This window comes from Hypomesus nipponensis, chromosome 5, assembly GCF_054491055.1.
Source record: "Hypomesus nipponensis isolate SF chromosome 5, ASM5449105v1, whole genome shotgun sequence".
NCBI classification, from domain to species: domain Eukaryota; kingdom Metazoa; phylum Chordata; class Actinopteri; order Osmeriformes; family Osmeridae; genus Hypomesus; species Hypomesus nipponensis.
Window position 1 is genome coordinate 6,732,090 of NC_140365.1, and position 22,850 is coordinate 6,754,939.

The 22,850-nt window shown below is 46.3% G+C and overlaps 3 protein-coding genes and 1 long non-coding RNA gene across 9 annotated transcripts; 3 read left to right on the forward strand and 1 right to left on the reverse strand.

The window, feature by feature from the left end:
* Positions 1-166: 166 nt before the first annotated feature.
* On the reverse strand, positions 167-8,173 carry LOC146288193 (uncharacterized). 5 transcript variants are annotated; one of them, XR_014755245.1, is made up of 4 exons: positions 7,968-8,173; positions 1,448-1,576; positions 601-723; positions 167-238 (listed from the first exon to the last, which is right to left on the reverse strand). It is a non-coding gene; the product is annotated as an uncharacterized LOC146288193 (long non-coding RNA). The 5 variants fall into 5 exon arrangements; XR_014755242.1 differs by lacking the exon at positions 7,968-8,173 and adding an exon at positions 6,178-6,341; XR_014755243.1 differs by lacking the exon at positions 7,968-8,173 and adding an exon at positions 6,174-6,341.
* Positions 3,534-10,294, forward strand: map3k7cl (map3k7 C-terminal like). The gene is made up of 5 exons (XM_084698941.1): positions 3,534-4,045; positions 5,365-5,446; positions 7,415-7,473; positions 8,227-8,342; positions 9,352-10,294. The coding sequence occupies exons 2-5, from the start codon at positions 5,371-5,373 to the stop codon at positions 9,530-9,532; spliced, it is 432 nt and encodes a 143-aa protein (XP_084555067.1). The 5' UTR covers positions 3,534-4,045; positions 5,365-5,370; the 3' UTR covers positions 9,533-10,294.
* Positions 10,295-10,482: 188 nt separating this feature from the next.
* Positions 10,483-16,383, forward strand: bach1b (BTB and CNC homology 1, basic leucine zipper transcription factor 1 b). Its single transcript, XM_084698005.1, has 5 exons — positions 10,483-10,751; positions 11,597-11,851; positions 12,253-13,620; positions 14,333-14,539; positions 14,677-16,383. Exons 2-5 carry the CDS (start codon positions 11,597-11,599, stop codon positions 15,034-15,036), a joined length of 2,190 nt encoding a protein of 729 aa, XP_084554131.1. The 5' UTR covers positions 10,483-10,751; the 3' UTR covers positions 15,037-16,383.
* Positions 16,384-16,894: 511 nt separating this feature from the next.
* cct8 (chaperonin containing TCP1, subunit 8 (theta)) lies at positions 16,895-22,311 on the forward strand. Of its 2 annotated transcripts, XM_084698006.1 has the most exons (16): positions 16,895-17,072; positions 17,979-18,069; positions 18,193-18,272; positions 18,410-18,559; positions 18,642-18,822; positions 18,922-18,983; positions 19,100-19,237; positions 19,386-19,564; positions 19,655-19,721; positions 19,924-20,011; positions 20,162-20,277; positions 20,396-20,467; positions 20,581-20,745; positions 20,881-21,000; positions 21,234-21,364; positions 22,048-22,311. In XM_084698006.1, the coding sequence occupies exons 1-15, from the start codon at positions 17,013-17,015 to the stop codon at positions 21,339-21,341; spliced, it is 1,677 nt and encodes a 558-aa protein (XP_084554132.1). In that variant the 5' UTR covers positions 16,895-17,012; the 3' UTR covers positions 21,342-21,364; positions 22,048-22,311. The 2 variants fall into 2 exon arrangements, with proteins under 2 accessions (XP_084554132.1, XP_084554133.1); XM_084698007.1 differs by lacking the exon at positions 21,234-21,364.
* The last annotated feature ends 539 nt before the right edge of the window (positions 22,312-22,850 follow it).

Here is a 22,850-nt window from a genome sequence, read left to right on the forward strand (position 1 = left end):
AAGAATCAGAAGCCTGCTCTGACTTGTGTTCTGGTTGTGGGTAGACCATTAAAGCTGAAATGGGAAACAGTGACCACATTTAGGATGCACATTTCTGTGTCTAGGTCCAAATAGTGTGTCCAAATAGTGTTTACAAACACAAAGAAAAACACACACACATTTCAAACCCCATAGCAATCTCCTTCAATTGTTATAATCAAGGTGCTCTCAGCTGGCATTGGAGGCATCCTTAAGAAGCCTGCAGGGTAAGCAGCAAAGATCAACCAGAGAAAAAAAAGGTATAATTACTGCACAAAAGCGCCATTGATTAGGCTAAACTAACACATCATAGGCAAAAGTCAATCTTTCATCTCATCTTCTCTTTTATACTTTGACACATACACACACACCTTCAAAGAAGCAATATAGATGGCGAATCAAACTCAGCTATATGTGTCTCTGTTCAGGGTTATGCAGTACGTTTTAAGCAACAATAAAGGCTACATGAACACTGTGCTAACATATCCTAATACGGTAGGAGGGTACACATTTGACACATTTACATAATATATTACATTTACATATTCCAAAAAATAAAACTTATACTCGACCGCACTCAACTGCATTCAGAAAATGCAGACACCTGGCAGAACTACCCCCTTTTCTCTTCCTCTCTTTCGCTCGAGGCAGATGATTTTCTGGGTCTTCGGCTCTATTTCTGTTCCTGTGATCGCTGAGCCGGACCTAAGGGGAGAGAAAAGAGATGGATGGAGAGAAGTGGAGAGAAAGGGGGATTGAGGAACCCACCCGTGTCTCATTCTTCCTCTCCTCCTGTTCCACCTTACCCTCTGCACCTTTAATCTACCCTATCTTCCATTCTGGCTTCTGTGCCTCTTCTCCCCTCACCAGCACTATTTAACTTTTAATCTGCTCTTCTGGCCCCCTGCATATGGCTTTCTCTCCAGGCAGGAGAGAGGAAAATATACAAAACACATTTGATGTTTTATTCATTTAACGGTTGCTTTCATCCAAAGTACAAATCATGCATATTGTCAGTACAACAGATAATCATGGACCAGAAGTGCACAGTTCTTACAGCATGTCAGAGTTTAGCGCCGAGTAATAGTCTGTATTACTACATTGTCATGTTATTATTACATTATCCATTTAAATCAATACAAGTAGTAGATAAAACAGCTTCTTAAGGCTATCTACAGAAGTGTGTGTGTGTTCACAGAAGGATTCAAGCAGGCTTTCGCCCTCCTTAATCTCACCATGTAATGACAGTTTAAGGTTGTTGTTTTTTGGTATTCCGATTAATTCTAGGATTGGGTTCTGGCCAATGCAATAGCATTTGCTCGTCTTTAATCCCCTAACCCCATAATTCTTAATCAAAACCCAGGGACGTTTTTTTTATTCATCATTATCTAATCCCTCGTGAATAAGGCCTTGGGATTATCAATCTGACCTTGGCATTCTTCATTGCACACAGCTGGTTTCTCCACCTCCACCATGACACGTCCTGGTTAATTCTGGAGTCCCTGTTCTGTTGGGTTTGCTCATCCCCCCAGTCCTCTTCCACAGATCTGATAGAGCACTGGTAATGAGAAAGCAATATTAATATATAATCTTACAGGTACAGTGAATATGCTTCTGTATGGTTAGTCTCTTCGCAACATGAAGGCCTAAGAAGGCTGACATCTGTGCTCCAGTTCATGAGAGACTGTATTCTGCTGATGGGCTGAACAGCAATGCATCATATATTCTCACATCTGTTCTGAATAGAATTACAGTTTATCCCTCATGAGAGAGGGTCAGAAAGAGTCAGTGAGAGAGAAATTGAGAGAGATATGGAGGGAGAGACAGAGAGAGAGACGGAGAGAGAGACGGAGAGAGATATGGAGAGAGAGACAGAGAGAGAGATGGAGAGAGAGACGGAGAGAGATATGGAGAGAGAGACAGAGAGAGAGATGGAGAGAGATATGGAGAGAGAGATAGAGAGAGAGACAGAGAGACGGAGAGAGAGATGGAGAGAGAGATGGAAAGGAGGCAGGGTGGGGAGGAAGGGGGAGACATCTCTCTGTTTGTGTTTCACAGTAAGAAGTTTCAAGATTATGACCAGTGTGGTCTCTGATCTTTCTCATGTGCTCTCTCTCTCTCTCTCTCTCTCTCTCTTTCTCTCTCTCGATCTCTCTCTCTCTCGCTTTCTCTCAGAAACACACACACACACACTTACACAACCATAGCCACAGTGTCAAAGCCATCATCATAATCAAGTCAGGTGTATAATATTGTTTCATAAAAATGGGTGTATCAAAAAACATGTATTTCAGTTTTAACAGTGTTCAAAACCCACAGCCATTGACCAATATGAGTGGTTACCAGACATAGTAGCAAGTATTTTAGTATGAAAGCCTGACAATCAAACACACATCCTCACAAACAGGTGAGGCGGTCAGACATTCAGTGGTGCCCCATCCATCACAGTGAAATGATGAGCGCCCTGAGAGGGACTGAGCAGGTCTGCGTCGCCGTAGTGACGGCATTAAGACAAATGGGGAGGGCCGGAGAGGCTACAGCAGATATCACTCATATGTGACCCCTTCCATGGCCACACACTCTCTCTCTCTTTCTGTCTCTCTCTCTCTCTTTCTGTCTCTCTCCCTCTGTTGTCTCTCTACCCAACCATCACACCACTCTTACACTCACCGGTTTCCACCTCTTTTCTATTGTCTGCCCTTAATCCACATGTCCAGCATCAACACACAGCGTGCAGAACTGCAGAGAGAAATTCGATCTGACATCAGACGGGTTACCTGATGTGATCTCACTGATCTCTCGCACATTGACACTCAGAAAGTGCTTCCATGAATTTCCAAATGAATTATGACACACTTCTTTGCTGTTGGCGTCAAAGGTTTTGGTTCAAGTTAGTCTACTCAACATTTCGATGCTGTGTGATGCTAAATCAAAATCATAATATTGAGCTTTTTCTAGAACGATCTGGTTTTTAAACCATTCGCGGAGAGCATGCAATTAGCGATAGTCACGTGACTTCCTCAACAGGCTTGGATTAAAAATGTAGAAATATTATTTGACCTCAATCGCCATCTGCTGGCTGCAATGGCGCACACAGTAATAATAAGCGTCATATAGCAGCATCATAATATCTTCCTTCTTGTCACTCCTTTAGCCTACAACATGTGATGCGATCAAATAAGATAAAAGTACGGCTTTTGTCAGTTAATGTACAAATGAACCCAATTTGCACTTTCAAGAAAGAAAAGTGAACTGCACATTGAAAGGAGGAGATTACATAAACTATGCGCGTTCCTCAGTTGTGTGCTCATGCTTGCCAAGCTGTAAGATAACTATTTCTTCTCAATATCGGAAAAGAGAGGTAAGCATGCAAGTTGATCCTATAGAACGAAAAAGACACTCGGAGAGTTGGTCTATTTTTTTCTCATGAGCAATTATAGCGGAGTGTCATTCTGAGCAACTGCATCATTGCACAGCTATTTCACCGCCAACAGTCAGCTCTGCGGCATGCCCGTGTCAGTCAAAGTAAACTGGAGCTATGAACATTATTGCGGGCTAAAGTCATGTCATCTGAGCCATTTAATTGGTACCCAAGTGACACAGGGGTGCAGCAGACTGCATTCCGAAACTGCCTGCTCACTGTTGTGTTGCGTTAGGGCCGCATGGCCGAGGATAATGTCCACAGAAACTTGAGTTGAGGAGTGCGCGCTGAACCAACTACCTTGAGTCCAGGAGCCTATCGGTTGGAGTGTGACTGCCATCAACTGCCTCCAATTTACACGCGTTTCTCTGTTTACTGCAGAGCGACAAAGCAAAAGTGGATTGGCTACCTCTCACTGTATTGACTAAAGACAACCGTTGCATATTGATCCTCGCTCCTTTTCACAGGTGTCAGGAAGCGTCGGCTTTATGACGGGACCTTATGAGGACTCATCGAAGCAGGTTGGAAAAGACTGAAGAATATTGTTACGAACTGGGTGCTGGTTCACCCTATCACGAATTTTCCTAGGTCAAGTTCGTGCTGCAGGTAAGACAGTGTTTTATTACTAGTTGACTTTTCGACCCGTCAGTGCGTAAAGGCATCGGTCCATTGCAGCCTGTATCAATGATCTTGGTCAAATGGTTGATTTCGTTATTACTATAACACCCGAACGTTGTGAAAAACGATGTCATATCGACCAACCCATATTTCTATAGCTACTGATATATGGGAACTGTTTTTGTCATAGAGAAATTATAGAATACCATTCATCAGTTAGATTTTTTCCCTAACCAAAAACACTAACACAAAATGTAAAAGACTGCTGTAGGATAGGATACTGATGTTACCTTCAGGTTTGCCATACAATGTTTATTTCTTACAGTTCAAATAGGCCTCACTCTGGGTCAGCCCTCGACATAGATGCATAGTCTGGACCATGTTGCAGGGTCGTTAGAGGTTTCCTGGTAGAGGAGGAGAGGGTGAGGGAGAGAGCTCTGCAAGGAGACAAGATAGAGTGGGTAGAGCTGGTTGAGGAAGAGTGGGAGAGTGGATAGAGGAGGATAGGGAGTGTGGCCAATACCGGTGGAGGAAGAGAGGAGAGGGAGAGTCAATAAAGGTGGAGCGAGAGAGGGAGACTGGGTGGGCTGGTCGAGGAGGAGAGGAGAGGGAGACTGGGTGGGCTGGTCGAGGAGGAGAGGAGAGGGAGACTGGGTGGGCTGGTCGAGGAGGAGAGGAGAGGGAGACTGGGTGGGCTGGTCGAGGAGGAGAGGAGAGGGAGACTGGGTGGGCTGGTCGAGGAGGAGAGGAGAGGGAGACTGGGTGGGCTGGTCGAGGAGGAGAGGAGAGGGAGACTGGGTGGGCTGGTCGAGGAGGAGAGGAGAGGGAGACTGGGTGGGCTGGTCGAGGAGGAGAGGAGAGGGAGACTGGGTGGGCTGGTCGAGGAGGAGAGGAGAGGGAGACTGGGTGGGCTGGTCGAGGAGGAGAGGGAGTGTGGGTAGAGCTGGTCGAGCACCATAGGGCTTTATGTGGGGTTATTGCAGGCAGATACCCAGATATAAACAGCCGTTCCCCTCACCCACAGAGGACGCGCCACATCCAGCCCTGTGGGAGATAGCCTGTCAACCTCGCTAATTATTTAATCCTACTGCAACTCTAAACGCATGATGAAACTCCACTGCTGTGTGTGTGTGTGTGTGTGTGTGCGTGCGTGTTTGCCAGTGTGTGTTTATGTGGTCGTTTATGTTCAGAGTATCACATTGCTCGGTCCGGTCACCCTTGGTTGTGCAGGGGGGGCCTCCCGTATGTCATGTCACAATGCAAAGTCACTGCTCTCTCTCTCTCTCTCTCTGCCGTGATCTCACAAGGAATCAATGATCACCTCAGCCAGACGGGTGTCCCCTGACAAATCTGAAGTTCGAATCGCCTTCAGCCTCCAGGACCCCTCAGGTGAGACACACACACACACACACACGGAATGCATGCGCACACTCACACTCACACTCACGGAGTGCCTCTCTATGAGATAAGGGTTTGGTGAACAAGAGGCCGCGCCGACGTCTACATTTCAACCTTCGATTGTGCTGACCGTACAATGCTAATCCGAAATCCGTAATCTGGCCCGAAGAAAGTAGAAGTAAAGCGCAAACGCACCTCGCGGCCGCGCGGTGTGGAAAAGGAAAACCTCTGTGACTAAGTGACTTGCTGAGCTTAACCCTTTAACCCTGCATGACGTCTACTGTCCAAATGAGCCTCCAGTTCCAGTATGTGTAATATCACACGCCTCGCATTCTCCCCTGCAAATCAGTCCCTAACGCAACTCTCAGGCCTCTACCTCACATCTCATCCCTTTAACCGAGTCCCAAATACCCATACTACCATACTATTTAGTATGCCAGAAAAAGATTTAGTACATACCATTACATTGTCCAATACAGTTTGCCAAAAATACCAGGATGACCAGCGGCCATGCTTTTCTGGCTATTCTTACCCACATGCCTTTGTGCAGAAGAAGAAGGGTCGGTCATAGAAACAATGGTGCAGTAGCAGGCCATTACAAACCTGTCAGTCCATTAGATGGCTTTGTCAAGTAGATGACAAAGTCCCAAACAGGTTAATTACAATTCAACACTGCGCACTGTATCTGTATGCGTTTCGCAAAGGGCAGCAGCTTTACCTACTGGGGGTAAAAAGTAAAAGTATGTGTTTCAGGATGCCGTCTGGGTTGGATCTCCTCATCCCTTTTGACTGGGGTCGTTCCTCCCTACTGGGGTCGGGACAGGTGTCTCTTCTATTTCTGTAGGCTTGTGGCATCTTGAAAACAAACTCTCAACACACACGATCACACACACACGGTCACACACACACACTGTGCTGTCAGGGTGTTTTACGGCCGTGGGACGGGCATTGGGATGGCAGCTGCAGCTTTGCCACGGTAGCGTCAAGTTTCCCCTCTAACCCTAAACCTTCTGCCTCATTCGCTCCCCAGCTTCTAGAACACTGGCCTATATTTATCAGCATTTAACACTTCCCCTTCCACTACTCCTCCACCCCCTCCCTCGCACTCCCTTGTCTTTCCCAGAAGAGCAGAAGGGTGTGAGGGAGGGTTGTGATCGCAACAGAACAGCTGGAGACAATGCCAGTGCCCATTACAGGAACATGAACACAAAGATAACATGTCTTTCTTTCTTTTCTTTCATTCAGTCTTTCTTTAGTTATGGTGCACGACGACAGCATAGGAATCCATTTTTCAACTCATTCCCCTCATCATTCCTCAGACAAGAAGCCTGTTCTGTAAAGCCTGCTCTGTAAAGCCTGCTCTGTAGAGCCTCTTCTGCAGGGGGGGTGAGGCATGCTCCTCCATTACCTCATGCTGTAGTCCGAAGCCCCGCTACAACGTGTCAATCCCCAGCATGAGCGCTACATTCATCCCCCTTTCCTAATTGGCTCGGAGGTCTTCTGGCCCGCTGGCTGGCCTACTAAGGCCGTCTGCTTTTAGAAGGTTGCATCATCTTCAGGTCTCTCCACATGTGTTCCACCACTCCTGGGACAGCCGGTGTCTGTCTGCTGCTGCCTGCCCGCCTGTTTATGTCAGCCCGTCTAATTCTGTCTGTCTGATTCTGTTTATCTGCCTGTCTGTTTACTCGCGACCAGTCTGCCAGACTCACAACTTTCACCAGGGCTATGCAGACGACCAGTGTTGTTAGATTCCTATGCAGCGGTGTCATGCTGTGTTCTGTAAGCAGTCCCGTCCCCCCGTCCTCCCCCCCTGAGATAAACCAGTCCTGCATTCCATGAGGGTGACCTCACTGTGCTGGTAATACAAAGCCAGCCTGGGGGATGTTCAAGGAAAGGATTGTTGAGGTCAACACAAAGAGGTAAACCTCTTTGAGCCCCTGTCTCTTCTCTCTCTGTCAGACTTAGAAGATGCAGAAGACTCCCCCCGGTCCTTCCCTGACCTGGAGCAGAGACTACAGGTGAGGACACACACACACACACACACAGTAGCTGATCACATTGAAAACATCTGTTCTCATAGAGAACAGTGTGGAGGCATGGACAGGTTGGAGAACAGCAAAACACTGTGGTTGAACTTTGAGGATGCAATAGCCAGAGCAGAGATCTGTGGTGGGTACATTCAAAATGGCTGATGAGCTTGGCCGTCATACAGCAGGTCAGCCACTAGATGTCAGCAGGTTTTAACTGTAATTGTGGCTCCGAACATTTCTTAGTAAACGCAGTCAAACTTTAACGAAAGGTTTTTCAATCTTGCACAGTTGTGACATGGAAAGAAAATGTGTGCAAGAAGGGGAAATCAGTTCAAACGAGAGGAGAGAGGTTGAAAGTGAAGAGGAAGGAGGAAGCTGTGTGTTTGGAAAATAAATTTGAGTAAAGCAGAAGTACAGAAACAGACATCACGGAGAACATAGACCACAGAAGTTGACCTCTCTCTTTGTTTATTTTTGTGTACCTGGTCTTCCAGCATTTCCTGTCTTACTCATCCAGTGTTCCGTGTTGTTTGTTGAATGTTGACGTACGTTATCAGCAGCCCTCCAGGTCTGTGCCAAACTCGCCGGACAGGATACACAACACGACCCTATGTTCCCTTTCTTCCAACTATATCATCTATGTTCTCTGTTTTTGAGGCTTAGTGACATCACCTCTATTTTCTCTCTCTTATCTCCCCACCCCCCTACCACCACCCATTCCCCCACCCCCCCCTCGGGTAGCCCGTGCCCCCCTGTGGATCTCTGAGAGAGAGCGTTCAGGTGTACCGGGAGCACTGTAGGATGGCTCTGGAGTTCCACCAGGTCAAGCACGAGATCTCTCTCCTGGAGGACCGCAAGTAAGGCCGGCCGAACAGCAGGACGGCTGAGAAGCAGAGAGGCAGGGCTTGGTTCTCAGGTGGTGGACGGTGTCCACGGCCACGGCTGGCAGTGTTACCATCTCTATTGTACATTCAGGTTCAGGAGGAAAAAAAAGAGCTTTGAAGCCCATTGAGTTCCACACAGACCCACAGGTGGATCTAGACTCAGGTCTAACTAAGAACAAGCACACACAAACACACACGCACACTTTGACCACAGAAGCTGAAGTGATGCAACAGCATACTCGTTGTTTGTCTCATCTCCTAGGAGATTCATTCCATATAGAGCGAGAGGGGATTTCCGAACTTGTTATGATGACCAACTGTACAAAATAGTGTAACCACCATGACAAGCACCAGAGACACACTGACACACACAGGCATACGCACACATTTCTATTAAGTGTGTAACAATGTATTGTTACCCTATACCTATTGACTGACTACATTTAAACGCGTCTTGTACCAGGATTCATTTGTTGATTACACAGGACAGCAGAATGCCGTGGTTAAAAAACGGGTCTTATGGAACTCTTCTTTGTTGGCTTCTTTCTATGTTCTATGTATCCACTCTTCAACACTAGATTAATAACAGAAAATACCTATCTAATACCTGGACTTGTTGTGTGTGAGAGAGAGAAGGGGGGCAGGGAGCCTTCCCCTGAAGCAGTTCATGGAAAGCCACTGTCCTGACTATGTACTGTGTCATTGATGTAAGCCTGTCATAATAGAAATATTTGAATTGAAGTAATTTAACTGGAATTGGCCTATCTTCTTTAGTTGTTGTCAGATGTGCCCTTTGTGGACTTTGATGTTAAAACAGACCAGTCTCATTTTATTTTGATGGAGTAACAAACTATGATAGAATAATGACATTGTATGTTCTGTATTGAGACTGATTGTATGGGCATTTACTGTAACATTGTGTTCTACCCTCCCCCCCCCCCTTCCTCCCCACACACACACACACACACACACTCCTAATTAGGCGTGAGTTGCTGGCAGAGCTGGTGGAGGATGAGCGGGTCGCCGTGGAGATTGCCCGCCTGGAGGAGGAGTTCCATGTCCTGTCTGAGGAGAACCGCACGCTGCTCACCGTCCACACTGAGTGCGCCCAGCAGCTGGAGACACTAAGCCTGACCAATCAGAGTAGCCAGGATTCCTCGTGACCTCCAACCTACCCCAGACCCGGAGACGCAGGGCTGGCTCGCCACTGGGCGGAGATGGAAGGGTTCAGCCAGACATGAATCAGCAGTTTAACCACTGACCTCAGAGCTAGAAAAGCTTTGCCTCTGAATGTTCAATTCAGGATGTCTATTTCAGTTTTTACTCTAATTCTGTCCAGGTTTCGGTCAACACTGCACAGAGAGACACTTATATGGCCAGCCCATAGCTATGCAGAATGTTGATTAAAATGACATTAAAGGACCCAATAAATTAGCTTTTTAGGATGACTAGTGTGGTAAAACTCTTTATACTGTATTCACACTTTTGACTAGTTCAATGCTTGTTCAAGGTTCCATGACCAATTGTTATCCACAACAATATGAAATGGGACATTTATGTTTCCTCTTTATGGCTAAAGTGTATCAATGTGTCTTATGGTTGGTCTGGACTCCAAGAGGAACAGGAATGTGTCCAACCTTCTGTCAAACAATGCTTATAGAGGAGTTGATGGGATGAGAGTATGTAGAGGTTAGATAGATCTTAGCTATGTTTTATGCTCAGTCTCTGCAAAGACATAAGACCACAACAGTATAACATAGATAATCTGTAATGTAAAATGAGGAACAGGTTGACAGAATGTTGATGTGTTTTGACACCATTTTGTCATCAGCATAAACATGTACCAAGCCCTAAAGGAGAACACATGCAATACTTGGGTATTCTCTTCTTTATTATGAATTTTAAAAACTTTACTTTGAACACCAGCATGACTTCTGCGTTTCATTTCCGCGAGGGAGACCGAGGTTTTGTGGTTGTGACTTGTCACTATGGCACATAATGTGAATAGGGAACTTACTGTTTCACAATAAGATTAACTCTGGAATTGGGAAATGATCAGCTGATACTGTAATAGCCCAACCCCCCTCTCACTCTCTCTTTCTCTCTCTGACACACACAGACATTATTTGCCCAGAAAGCGGAAGTTAAACGCGCTGATATTCATACGATTGGGACAGTATGGGAAAAAAGTAGTGCGAGTGACTGGAATTCGTCGTAAGATCGCTTCGTCAAATAGTCAACAGTTGTACATATTCACAACAACAGCTAAAGTTGGACTGCAGACTTGGAATGATCATACTGATATAGACCTACGTACAAAGGAATTCCTGCTGACCCCTGAGACTGCATTTCCATGTAATTTCTAGTCGTTGGATATGACAGGTAAGTTAAAGTTTGGTGACGTAAACACTTTTGTCTTTAGCCCTGGTAGGCTAAGGCACTTTGTGGAGTTCCAACTATGTTTTTATTACGTTGTTTACACGTGGCCTTAAATAGAAAGGGCCTTAAGAAACGTGTTTTATACCTCATTCCACATTTGACTTTGAAATGTGTAGCTTTATCCGGAAAACGAAACGGTATTCCGCGCTGCCATATGCCAGTCATTCAGGAAATTTGGACGTTTTCGAGAAGCAGCATGTGAATGCTCATCGAGCGATCCTATAATAATAGCCTACAGTTTTCCTCTATAATGTTTATGGTGATTGGTTACATATTAAACAAGCCGTGGTAGATTACTGGTGCGCTGAAGAAGACTAATACGGCTGAAAAGCCGTATAATTTAGTGAGTATATTCGGGTTCAGAAAAGTGCTTGCTCATCCTTTATCAGCAAGCGCGTGAGTCAGCACTCCTGTATGTTGCGCCACACACACACGCGCGCACACACACACACACACACACGCACACAGGCATTTGTCTTGTCATCGTGAATGTTACATTTGGACAAGACATTTTTTAATAAACCAGGTCTAGCCTTTTCCTTAAACTAATTTGCTTGAATTATAGTTTGTCTTCAAAGACCTAGAGGTTTCTTTAACAAAGGCATGCAGTGCAGAATGAATGTACTGACATTTAGTTCCTGTGTCACTCAGTTTGTGTTCTGCTTATGTCATCAATACATGATTACTTTGTATGCCTGACTGCATTTGTGTGTATGTGTGTGTGTGTGTGTTTGTGTTGTTCTGGATTCATCTTGATTTCTGTCCTGCTTTTCTTCATGTCTGTCCAGATGTCCTTGCTGGCCATGTCTATGGAAGGCTTACGGTCCTCTGCCTTTACATTTGAGTCTTCTGTGCACAGCTCCCATGTGCTCCGCTGCCTTGAAGAACAGAGGCGCAGGGATATACTGTGTGACGTCACCGTGGTGGTGGAAGAGCAGAGTTTTAGGGCCCACCGCTCGGTCCTGGCTTCCTGCAGTGAATACTTCACAAACAGGGTCTCTTCCCACACAGGCCAGGGCCTAGTCCTCACTGTTCCACCTGAGGTGAGGAAGGACAGCGTTAGCTTGCTAAGCTGAAGTCTCAAGTGTTTACCACACACACACCTACACCTGAAATGAGCTAAAGGAAATCAGAATAGCAGGAAAACATCACCAGATTGCGAGGCTGAAAGGATTAATTGCACACTACCTGCACAAATGTACCATAGAGGTGAACAGCTGTGCCAATCCATTGGAGAGATAAGATTTAAATATAATTTGTCAGCAGCATGGGTTTTGCTGAATATGTGTGACCAAACAGTGGTATTCATGTACTACGTGTCATGACTTTATCTGTTCCTGTCAAAGGCGTTAGCAGAGTCCAAAGGCAGTGACTTAATCTTTTTCTTTTTTTCTTCTTCATTTATTCTGTCTCTTTACTTTATTTTGATCTGTCTCCTTCTCAGGTGACTGTCGGTGGCTTTGAGCCCTTGCTAAGGTTTGCGTACACCTCCAAGCTTCTTTTCAGCAAAGATAATGTCCACGAGATCCGTAACTGTGCAGCTATTCTGGGGTTCAGGGATTTGGACAAAGCCTGCTTTGATTTCCTCCTTCCCAAGTTTTTTCCCAGCAGCAGAGGCCCTATCCCTCAAAAGCCCTGCTGTAAGACACGCTGTAGGAGAAGAAATTCACTCAGGGCGGACCTAGTAGCTGACAATGACACCTTATTGGCTGAACAAGGAGTTGAGGGGTCCTCTGATGCTTCCTCACAACAGGAAGTGGGTGAAGCTTATTCCCACAGCAGCCCATCAGGGAATGATGTTGCAGGAAGCGCGAGCAGAAGCACCACCCTTCTGCCTGAGGCTGATGTCCACTCTGATGGCCAGACAACAGACTACAGGCTTCAGTGTCCAAAGTATCGCAAGTTTCAGCTGGCCTGTGGGAAGGAGGCCTGCGGCCTGGAGAAGTGCCCCGACTCCCCTGCCGCGGGGAGCAGGAAGGACTGCCCCAAGCCCCTGCCCTGTCTATCCTGCCTGTCATGCCCCAGCAGCGGAGTCTGCGAGTCTGCCATGGAGCACCTTGGATCACAGACGACACCAGAGTTAATGGTGGAGAGAGAGCCCAATGGAAGGAAGGAGGGGTCGGGGAACCCTGGGCCTGAAGGCGATGAGAGCGTTGTTATGGGAGATAATGAGGAACAGAGGCCTGAGGAGTCTGGTGGATTTAATGATCGCCCTACATCAGAGGCAGCAGAGGAAGAGGGCAGGTGGAAGACGAGTGAGAAGGAACTGCTTACTGTGATGACAAATAGAGGGATAGAGAGAGCTGGAGGCGAGAGCAGTTCCACAGAGAGTGAGGTCAGCCAGGGCTGTAGAGGAAAAGGAGTCGATCGAGAGAGGAGCGCTGTAGAAAGAGAGGTGGCTGAGCACCTAGCCCAGGGTCTCTGGTCAGACTCCTCTCCTACCTTCTGTCTGGATAATATCTCTGGAACTGGGTTTGACTCAGCGACCGGGACAGGGACCAGGTCTGGGCCTGGGATGGCGAGTGAGCCTGGAGGCACCCAGCTCGGTTGCACGTCAATGGACTGGCTGAAGGTCCAGCTGAACCTGAGCTCGGACACCGCTGACTGTCCCTTTCTCCAAACCCTGGACCCTAGCACAGGGTCGGGGACAGGAGCCGGGGGGGCAGACATCCAGTTTGCGGGGTGTGGGGGATTGTCCCAGTCAGTGTGCAGTCCCTGTGTGTCCTCCCTTCAGTCGGGGGAAGATGGGGACTCGGACAGCTTCGACACTGAGGGAGACGGCGAGTTCTACAGCAGTGAGAGAGTCAGAGAGGTGAGCTAAAGGAGAATAATCCATTTATTCATCGGTCAAAATCTCAAACCGTTTCTAATAATGCATAGTAATAATAATATCATATATAAGTCTTTGTCAGTTCATGTTGGAATTCTAGTGTGCTACATCTAACTCAAAGTCATGTTCACCTCAGGTTGACATTAGCGTTAAACGTGTTTTAAGAGTCTGTGGACACTTTTAACTAACTGTAGCTTGACTCTTGTTTGTCTTTGATAAGAGTTTATAATTTGTCGGTCTGGAAAAGTAGGTGTTGGTTGTAATTCAACACAGTGGTTGAGTTAATAATTCAGCTTTGTGCTTGTGTGTGTATATATTTGCATCTGTGTGTGTAAGTGAGTGAAAAATAGAGGCTCAGAGTCCAACACCAACTAGCTTATCAGATCACCCTCACTGGTTGTCTGGTTGTGATTAGAAATCTGGGGAACATACCACTGAGGTTATGGTCCCACAGGGAGATGCAAGTAGTAAAGATTTAGTTTAGGAATGAATAGTGGCCCTTGGTTATATACAAATATATAGGGCAGCCCATACTTAACATAATATAATCATGATGGGTACATGAGTCACACACTCCCCACAGACTGAGGTTGCTCCTGTGGTTGGGCCTTATCATGGCGGTCTACCCAGACCTTTTGATACTATGCTTCCTGAATCCTGACCTGACGTTCTCCCTCTCTGGGTTCTTTGGCAGGTCCAACTGCCATTCTCTGTGGAGCAGCTGGTGGCTCTGAGCAGGAATGACTTCCAGCAGATGCTGAAGCAGCACAGTCTGACTCGGCAGCAGCTGGACTTTGTCCACGATGTGAGACGGCGCAGTAAGAACCGCGACGCTGCGCAGCGCTGTCGCAAGAGAAAACTGGACTGTATACACAACCTGGAGTGTGAGATATACAAGCTGGTGAGGAGTTGAAGATGGTTGTATGTTACTTCTCTCATTTATTTGGTGCAAGTTACTTTTTGTCAAACATATTCAACAGTGTGTGTGTGTGTGTGTGTGTGTGTGTGTGTGTGTGTATGTGTGTCTTCGCATCACAGAGAACAGAAAAGGAGAAGCTGAAGGCAGAGAGCAACGAGTTGAACCAGTTGAAGGTGAAGACGTTGCACAGAGTCTCTGCCTTGTATCAGAAGGTCTGCAGTGAGGCAGACCTACAACCGGAGCAGGTCCAGATCCTGGCCAAGTTCTCCTCTCTAGACTGCCCGCTCTCCTCTTTCATGTCCTCCACAGACCCTCCCTTTGCTGGGCTTGGGGAGCTACTCCAGTCCCAGGCTCCACTATCTGCCTTCTTTGTAGGCCCAACCTCAGACATATGCCAGCACTCTATTGAACCCTTACCAAGCTGCTCCATGGAGACGCCAACATGCGATAAACACCCAGGAAATGGAAAGGCTCCTTAGATTGAACCCAGTTCTCAAGTGTTTTAAGCCTCAGCTAGACGGAAGTGAGTACAACTTAATTAAAGATATCTAAAAAGGACATTGTAAATATCTTGAATTGAGGGGAATTAAAGATATAATTAACTGGAATTAAGACTAGTCAGAATTAAATTGTAGATATTTTAAACTGGAATTATTAGTCAGAATTCAATTGTAGATATCGGAGGATTTGAGGATATTTGCATCTGAAATGTAGATATCTGTAATCAGAGGCCCAATACACATAAATGGCAAAACTAGTTATCGAGAATCTTACTAGTCAAAATGTACTTACATTTAAAATGAGAATTTTGGCAAAATATAATAAAAGATATCTAGAATTAAAGTTTTGGCTAAACAAAATTACATTGGAGATATCTGTAACGAATATCAAGCCTAGCTAATAAATGTCAAAAAGAAGCTTGCCATGGTAGTATGACTGCCCGATCAACTTTGTGTAGGTCTTATCAGTAAACATAATGTTTGGGAAGGAAATCTCTCATATCTTCACAACATGCAATCAAACTACAGCATTTAAACCATATTTAATGTGCAGGTGCACATATGCTGCATCTTTGTGATGTATTGATGTTAACATGAAGATTGTACAGTAATCACAAATGGTTATCTACTACTATGCCTCCTTTGGCCAATGGGAACCTCCATGTATCTCTTCAGCTATAACTTGTCAATGCTTTTCTAACTCTGTATACTATGCTGTCAATGATTTTGAAGGATTTCCTCAACATTCCGTTGGATTTTGTTATCCAACCATCAGTTGTCAGTCACTCACTGGATCTGTGATCAACCATCAATTATCTTGTCAACCACACAGCACAATTACACCTTCTAAAATAAAGCCTTAATTTCTGGTGCACACTCAACACATATTGCAGGATAAAGGTAAGTTTGAGGGACATTGTGAAGTCCCTGCTTGTATATTGACAGTTTCTCAGGTTAAGCAGAAAAATACATAGCTTCCGATGTATGTATTTTGATTTTTTTGGAAAACCAACTGTCTTCTACTAACTGATTGTACATAAATGATTGTACATTTAGCTCTATAATGCTCATTCATGCATTGAGTAAGTTTAGTAAGTTCTTGAAGAGTATAGGGTTAAGTACCCAGCTGACCTATATGATTCATTTTTCTCAGGTGAAAATCTGCACTGTAATACTTCTTTTTCCATTACAATGACAGTAAGTAGTGTTTTGGAAGATTGAACATTCTCTACAGTATACGCTTCCATACCCAGGTGCTCAGAACAGTTCCAAAGAAAACTAACTTCAAATGTTCTTTTCTGGAATAAAAAGTATATTTGGAACCCATCCAGTAGTTTGTAATTTTCAGTCCTTGTATTTTTACTCATGTGGGTCGTCATGAATCTTGACCTTTGGCTTTTGTCTTATCTGAGCATAAATCTCAACCAACATTTAGCTTAATTGTAATGGATTATTTTTTCACGCAAGGCTACCGTTTCTGTGTAGCGCACTACTCTCGGGGTTATGCGGCACTGCGCTGTTATACCGAAATTGAGATTCAGCTATTTAAAACAGCAGATTGTGGATTTAAAATGAAGGGTGTATGTTGTGCATGCATTAGATATTCCATGTTACACTGAGTATTTCAGCGAAAGAATATATAATTTTAAATACTCTAAGCACATTTATATTTGAGTGTATGCCTATTTCTGCAAAAACAACGTTGCTTCTCTCTGTTATCTCTCTTTTGAGAAAGTAGCAACTTTTGTGTTCGCATCGTGCCCCCAAGTGGTCACCCATAGAACTTGCTATTTCGCAAACGCTTTTATTTTGAAGTATGTCCCTTACAGTTCACTATAGTAAAGACAGAAGGCTTTTTGTCGGAACTCCTCCCTCTCTCTCTGGCTTTGTGCTAACTGCTAAACCCACGCCGCAGCTTCCTTCTCTTGGACACCGGAGCTGCTAAGTAACAGAAAATGGCTTTACACGTACCCAAAGCTCCGGGCTTTGCCCAAATGTTGAAAGATGGTGCTAAGGTAAGATCCTGTTATATGTTAAAGTAATCACTGGCAGTCAAATAAGATTTCTAGCAGAACAAGCTAGCTAAGCGAACCACAATCAAGCACTGTCATGTGGGGATGCTTCTAGAACGCACTTGCTAACCGCCCCACAGCCTAGGCCTTGCGTGATCTTCTCCTTTTAGAATGGCTAGGTAACCAACTACCACGTGAGGAAATATAGACAATCCAATGTGTCCTGATCATGCACCTGAGAATGGGTTCACAGCAGTGTTTTGATATTTTTTGCAAAGTAGTCAAATAGATAATTGACAATTGATTGCGGATGGAGCAACTAAGAATGGTTGACTAGTTAGCCAAATACTGGCAAAGACGCACTACTAGCTAAAGTTAGCTAGCTAGCAAATACTGTAACGCTAACTGTCCCATTCCATGCTGCTAGCTAGCTACTGTACGAATGAGTTTATTGATTTTAAAACGTTAAGTAAACTGTTTTGAGTTTGTATCCAGGGCCCAGCGTTTTATTAATATACCGATTCGAACCATTATCATAGCTGGTAAACGTAAGGTGAAATTGCGATCTTGTATTGATGGGGAAACGTCTGCGTAGGAAAGGCGTTGCCCCCCCCCCCCAAAAGGGTTTGCATCTTTGTGTCAAACGTTAGCGGATTCGCTATTTAATCTAATTCAGTTAGGATTTGTACAGCAGTAATTGTAGCACATTGCTTTACAATCAAGTCATTAATTCAGAAATATGACCAGATGTAGATTTCCTATTCAGTAGATTTAATCCGTCTACATTTGACCATATTTACCTTTTGAGGTAGCTATCAATGCAACCGTTGCAGCTAACTAGTGTATCTTTTACTCTTGCACACCCTACTCTGTGTGATACTCAATGTCTGCTGCGCTCTTTCTCCTCAGCACTACTCCGGGTTGGAAGAGGCTGTCTTCCGCAACATCCAGGCGTGTAAAGAGCTGGCCCAGACCACACGCACAGCCTACGGACCCAACGGTAAGACACATCTGCCTCTCACTAGCATGATAAGAGAGGTGTCCGATTCTGTGTTGGATTTACACTAAGATGCCTTGCTGTTTACAAAACATACTATAACGCCCCATTGCTTTTCCTCCCCAGGCATGAACAAAATGGTCATAAACCACTTAGAGAAACTCTTTGTCACCAACGATGCAGCAACCATTCTCAGAGAGCTTGAGGTAAGATTCATTTGTCAGGTATACCCTGGACATTGTTGCATGTGAAAACATACCAGCTTCAGACCCAGAGTTTGTTTTACACAGTCAACCCTGCTCTATGTTGGCCTAACTTTTCTTCTTTTGGGTGGTGGTTCCAGGTACAGCACCCAGCGGCCAAGATGATTGTGATGGCTTCCCACATGCAAGAGCAGGAGGTTGGGGATGGCACCAACTTTGTCCTGGTCTTTGCTGGAGCTCTGTTGGAGCTGGCAGAAGAGCTGCTCAGGATGGGCCTGTCTGTTTCTGAGGTATAGTCTCTCTCTGTCTCTGTCTCGGACACATCCTAAACCACACCTTCCACCGTACTAATCAGTCTCCTGTCTATCTCAGGTGATTGAGGGTTATGAAATGGCCTGCAGGAAGACCCTGGAGATCCTCCCAGAGTGCGTGTGCTCATCAGCTAAAGACCTCCACGACGTCAAAGAGGCCTCTGCCATGATCCGGCCCGCGGTCATGAGCAAGCAGTACGGCAACGAGGACTTCCTGTCTGACCTCATCGCCCAGGCCTGTGGTGAGTCTCTGATCCAACAGGATTGGATGGTTGAGCTTGATGCTGAACTCAATTTGTACTTGGTAAGGTAGCTGACATATTTTCTCTTGGTGTTTGCAGTCTCCATCTTCCCAGAATCTGGCAACTTCAATGTCGATAGTGTCAGAGTATGCAAGATCCTGGTATGTGGTGTGATTTCTTGTCCTTTTTCACTTCCTTTTATTTGTACTCGCTCTCTCTCTTAGTATGTTTATTTGTGTGCGTCTGTGGTAACTCTAAACCCTGTGTTTGCATGCAGGGCTGTGGGTTGACCTCCTCTTCCATGCTCCACGGCATGGTGTTCAAGAAGGAGGCAGAGGGAGACGTCACATCAGTCAAAGACGCCAAGATCGCAATCTTCTCCTGTCCCTTCGACTGCATGGTGACCGAGACCAAGGTGAGAAACACACCTGACTCTTGTTCTCTTTTTAACATGTTGCAAAGATTCAGAGTGATCCCCCCCCTCCTCCATTCCACCCTCCTGTGGGCTGGAACTGAGTATTGTCCAAAATCAATTCCTTAGTCCATGCCTCTCGTCCTCCCAGGGCACCGTGTTGATAAAGAACGCTGAGGAGCTGATGAACTTCAGTAAGGGGGAGGAGGACATGATGGAGGCCCAGGTGAAGGCCATCGCCGATTCCGGCGTCAATGTGGTGGTGACTGGGGGCAAGGTGGCGGACATGGCCCTGCACTACGCCAACAAGTACCAGCTCATGGTCGTCAGGTAGGACAAACGGAGCCGCTCCTTGGTTACGTACCGTTTCCATCTCTGACCTGGTCCAGACTGTGAGACTCTGCACTGTTTTACATTCAGACTCAACTCCAAATGGGACCTCCGGAGGCTGTGTAAGACAGTTGGAGCCGTAGCCCTACCTAGACTTGTGAGTTTTTCCAATTATTTTATGTCCTGAAAATACAAAATAAAAAAGACATTTAGACCCGTAACAACATTTGTCCATTTAAACCCCATATACATTTCTGCGGGTCTGCGGTTGTTTGTAGACTGGAAAAACCCTCATCATTTTACAACGTGCATCCAATGTCTCTTACTAATGTTCTCTGCAAACCTCTTCCTCTCTGCAGACTGCTCTTACCCCAGAGGAGATGGGCCACTGTGACAGCGTGTATCTGACCGAGGTGGGAGACACACAGGTTGTGGCCTTCAAGCATGGTGAGGACCCCAGCTCGTCTACAGTCTAGTTCAAAAATCAGTCTGAGCCTGTAGGGTTACAGTGTTTGCTAGACTGGGGGGGGGAGAGGGAGTAACTTGTGAACACAAAGCCCAGCCTGAAAAGCCATCCCTTGCCCTCCTCCCCGACAGACAAAGAGGACGGTGCCATCTCCACCCTGGTGATCCGGGGCTCCACAGACAACCGGATGGACGACATTGAGAGGGCCATCGACGACGGCGTCAACACTTTCAAGGTCCTGGTCAGGGTGAGTTCCTCTCGCTCGCTCGCAGTGACACGGCTCTGGCCGATGTTCCGTGCGTCAGGTAGAACCCTTCCCGGTCTCCCTCTGCAACAGTCTCCACAAATGCTTTGTCGCCCTGCAGGACAAGAGGCTGGTGCCTGGTGCTGCCGCCACAGAGATAGAACTGGCCAGACAGATCACTTCTTACGGAGAGGTACGGAGGGATTTCTTTTTTTAACTCTTCAAGTAAAATGGCAACTATTTTGTGTCGTGTCAACATACCTGGGTGTGTGACGTTAAGGGGTTGGTCTTCTCTGTGCGGTGTAGTCCTGTCCAGGTCTGGAACAGTACGCCATTAAGAAGTTTGCCGAGGCGTTCGAGGCTGTGCCCCGCGCCCTGGCCGAGAACTCTGGCGTCAAGGGCAACGAGCTCATCTCCAAACTGTACGCCGTCCACCACGAGGGCAACAAGAACATGGGCTTCGACATTGAGGTGCGGACACCAGTACTAGGAATACAGATCAGATGCTATTCATCTCTTTTTACAGACGTCTCAGTTATTATGATTGCGCTGCTTGGATCGTGGACTCGGTTGATCCTGACTGGCTGTGATTCATGTCTCTGACAGGGAGAGGGCGCTGCTGTGAAGGACATGCTGGAGGCTGGGATCCTGGAGCCCTACCTGGTCAAACACTGGGGCATCAAGCTGGCCACCAACGCAGCCATCACAGTACTCCGGGTGGACCAGGTGTGTACTCGGACACGGACACTACACACACGCACGCACAACCCCCTACCCTGTTTCTCTTTGCAGATCAACAGGAACAAAAAAACAAGATGGAGCTCCCTGAAAATGCTCACCATCATCGCATCAACCCTTTCATGTTAACCATTTTTTCCTATCTGAGTAGCAGGGTCTGGTCCCTGTGGTGTGATGGATGTGCAGAGTGGTAATAGGAAGTGTGTGTGTGTGTGATTCAGATCATCATGGCCAAGCCTGCAGGGGGCCCCAGGGCTCCTCAGCAGAGGGGCCACTGGGACAAGGATGGCTGGGAGGAGGAGCCCGATAAGTTTGAAACCCACCATTAAGAGGGAACACAAACCCTCAGCAGGTGCTGGAATGCGTGTGTGCAACCAGGGACCACTTGCACGGATACTCAATTGCTCACAGATGCGTTTTTGCGTGCGCGTGAAGAATGTCTCTCCTGACTTCCTGTGTGTACTAACGTTGGATGTGTGTGATGGAATGATGAGTGAAAACCCTTGGTGTGTCCTTTTTCAGAAACCGGCTAGCAGTGTTTGAATTTAATACCTCAGCGATTCACCCCCCAAAAAACTGACATTTTGTTTGCCATTGTGTGTGACATCCGAACTAACAATATTACTCCAGCTCCGCCCCCTTCACAGTAGCTTGTATCTTGTTTGGGTTTTTAAACCTGAGGGGATCAGAACGGTATAAGCAACATGCTGTTGGCTTCAACACTACATTGCTTTAACCAAGTATGACCTGCTTACTGCCTTTGCCACACGACTTGCTCACATCATCCAGAGGTTTTGATCTTTGAGCATAAGGGGCTGGAGCCTGGGGGGGGGGGGGGGGGCTCCAGGGCAGGTGTGAGTGCATGCTGCATGGAGTGTCAACACAAGTTCTACAAAGCCCAGTTTGCACGACGAGTAACGGTGTACAGTTGTGTGCGAACGCCGACGTGGTTTGGACCCAAGGACTGCCGTTTCCGTCAGGTAAAACTGTGACTATATTAGAAATAGACTGACTTCCCTGTCCCTTCCCCTCCAGATCATCATGGCCAAACCAGCCGGTGGACCCAAACCCCCCGCGGGCAAGAAGGACTGGGATGAGGATGACTGAACCTGACCGAACCCTTTTCCACCCCCAGCCCACTCAGCTTTTTCTACTTGTTTATTTAAAGCCTGACACTTTGTTTTGTAGGAACCATCATACATTGGTGTTACACGTCCAGTACGAGAGATATCGATGGCACTGTTTGCTTTATGTTCTTGTCCCGAATAAATGGCACTTGCGCCGTCATTGCTGACCTGACGTGGTGGTTTTAATGTCTCACACATTCACAAGCTCATAAGCATGTTATGGGGGATGCCTTAGTGTCTGCTGGACTAGGACGTTTCATATGGAACATAGCCAGGGGTGTGGAGGAAATGTCCGAGGAGTAGAATGATATAATCCTTAGCGACGTATCAGATTAGAACTGTTAGATGTCAGATTACTACATAACACACCGGATGTTAGTGTTGTTTGTGTACGAGCATCTTTCAGCGCCTGAATAAAGGTTTCTGAAAGTGCATACACAAGTATTTGGCTGTAGGCCTATGCCAATATACACTGATCAGCAATAACATGATGGCCAGCTGCCTAATACTGTGTAGGTCCCCCTTCTGCTGCTAAAACAGCACTGACGAGTCGAGGCATGGCTTCTTCTAGGCCTCTGAAGGTGTGCTGTGGTATCTGGCACCAAGACGTCAGCAGCAGATCCTGTAAGTCCTGGAAGTTGCGAGGCGGGGCCACCATGGACCGGACTTGGTTGTCCAGCACATTCCACAGATGCTCGATTGGATTTAGAT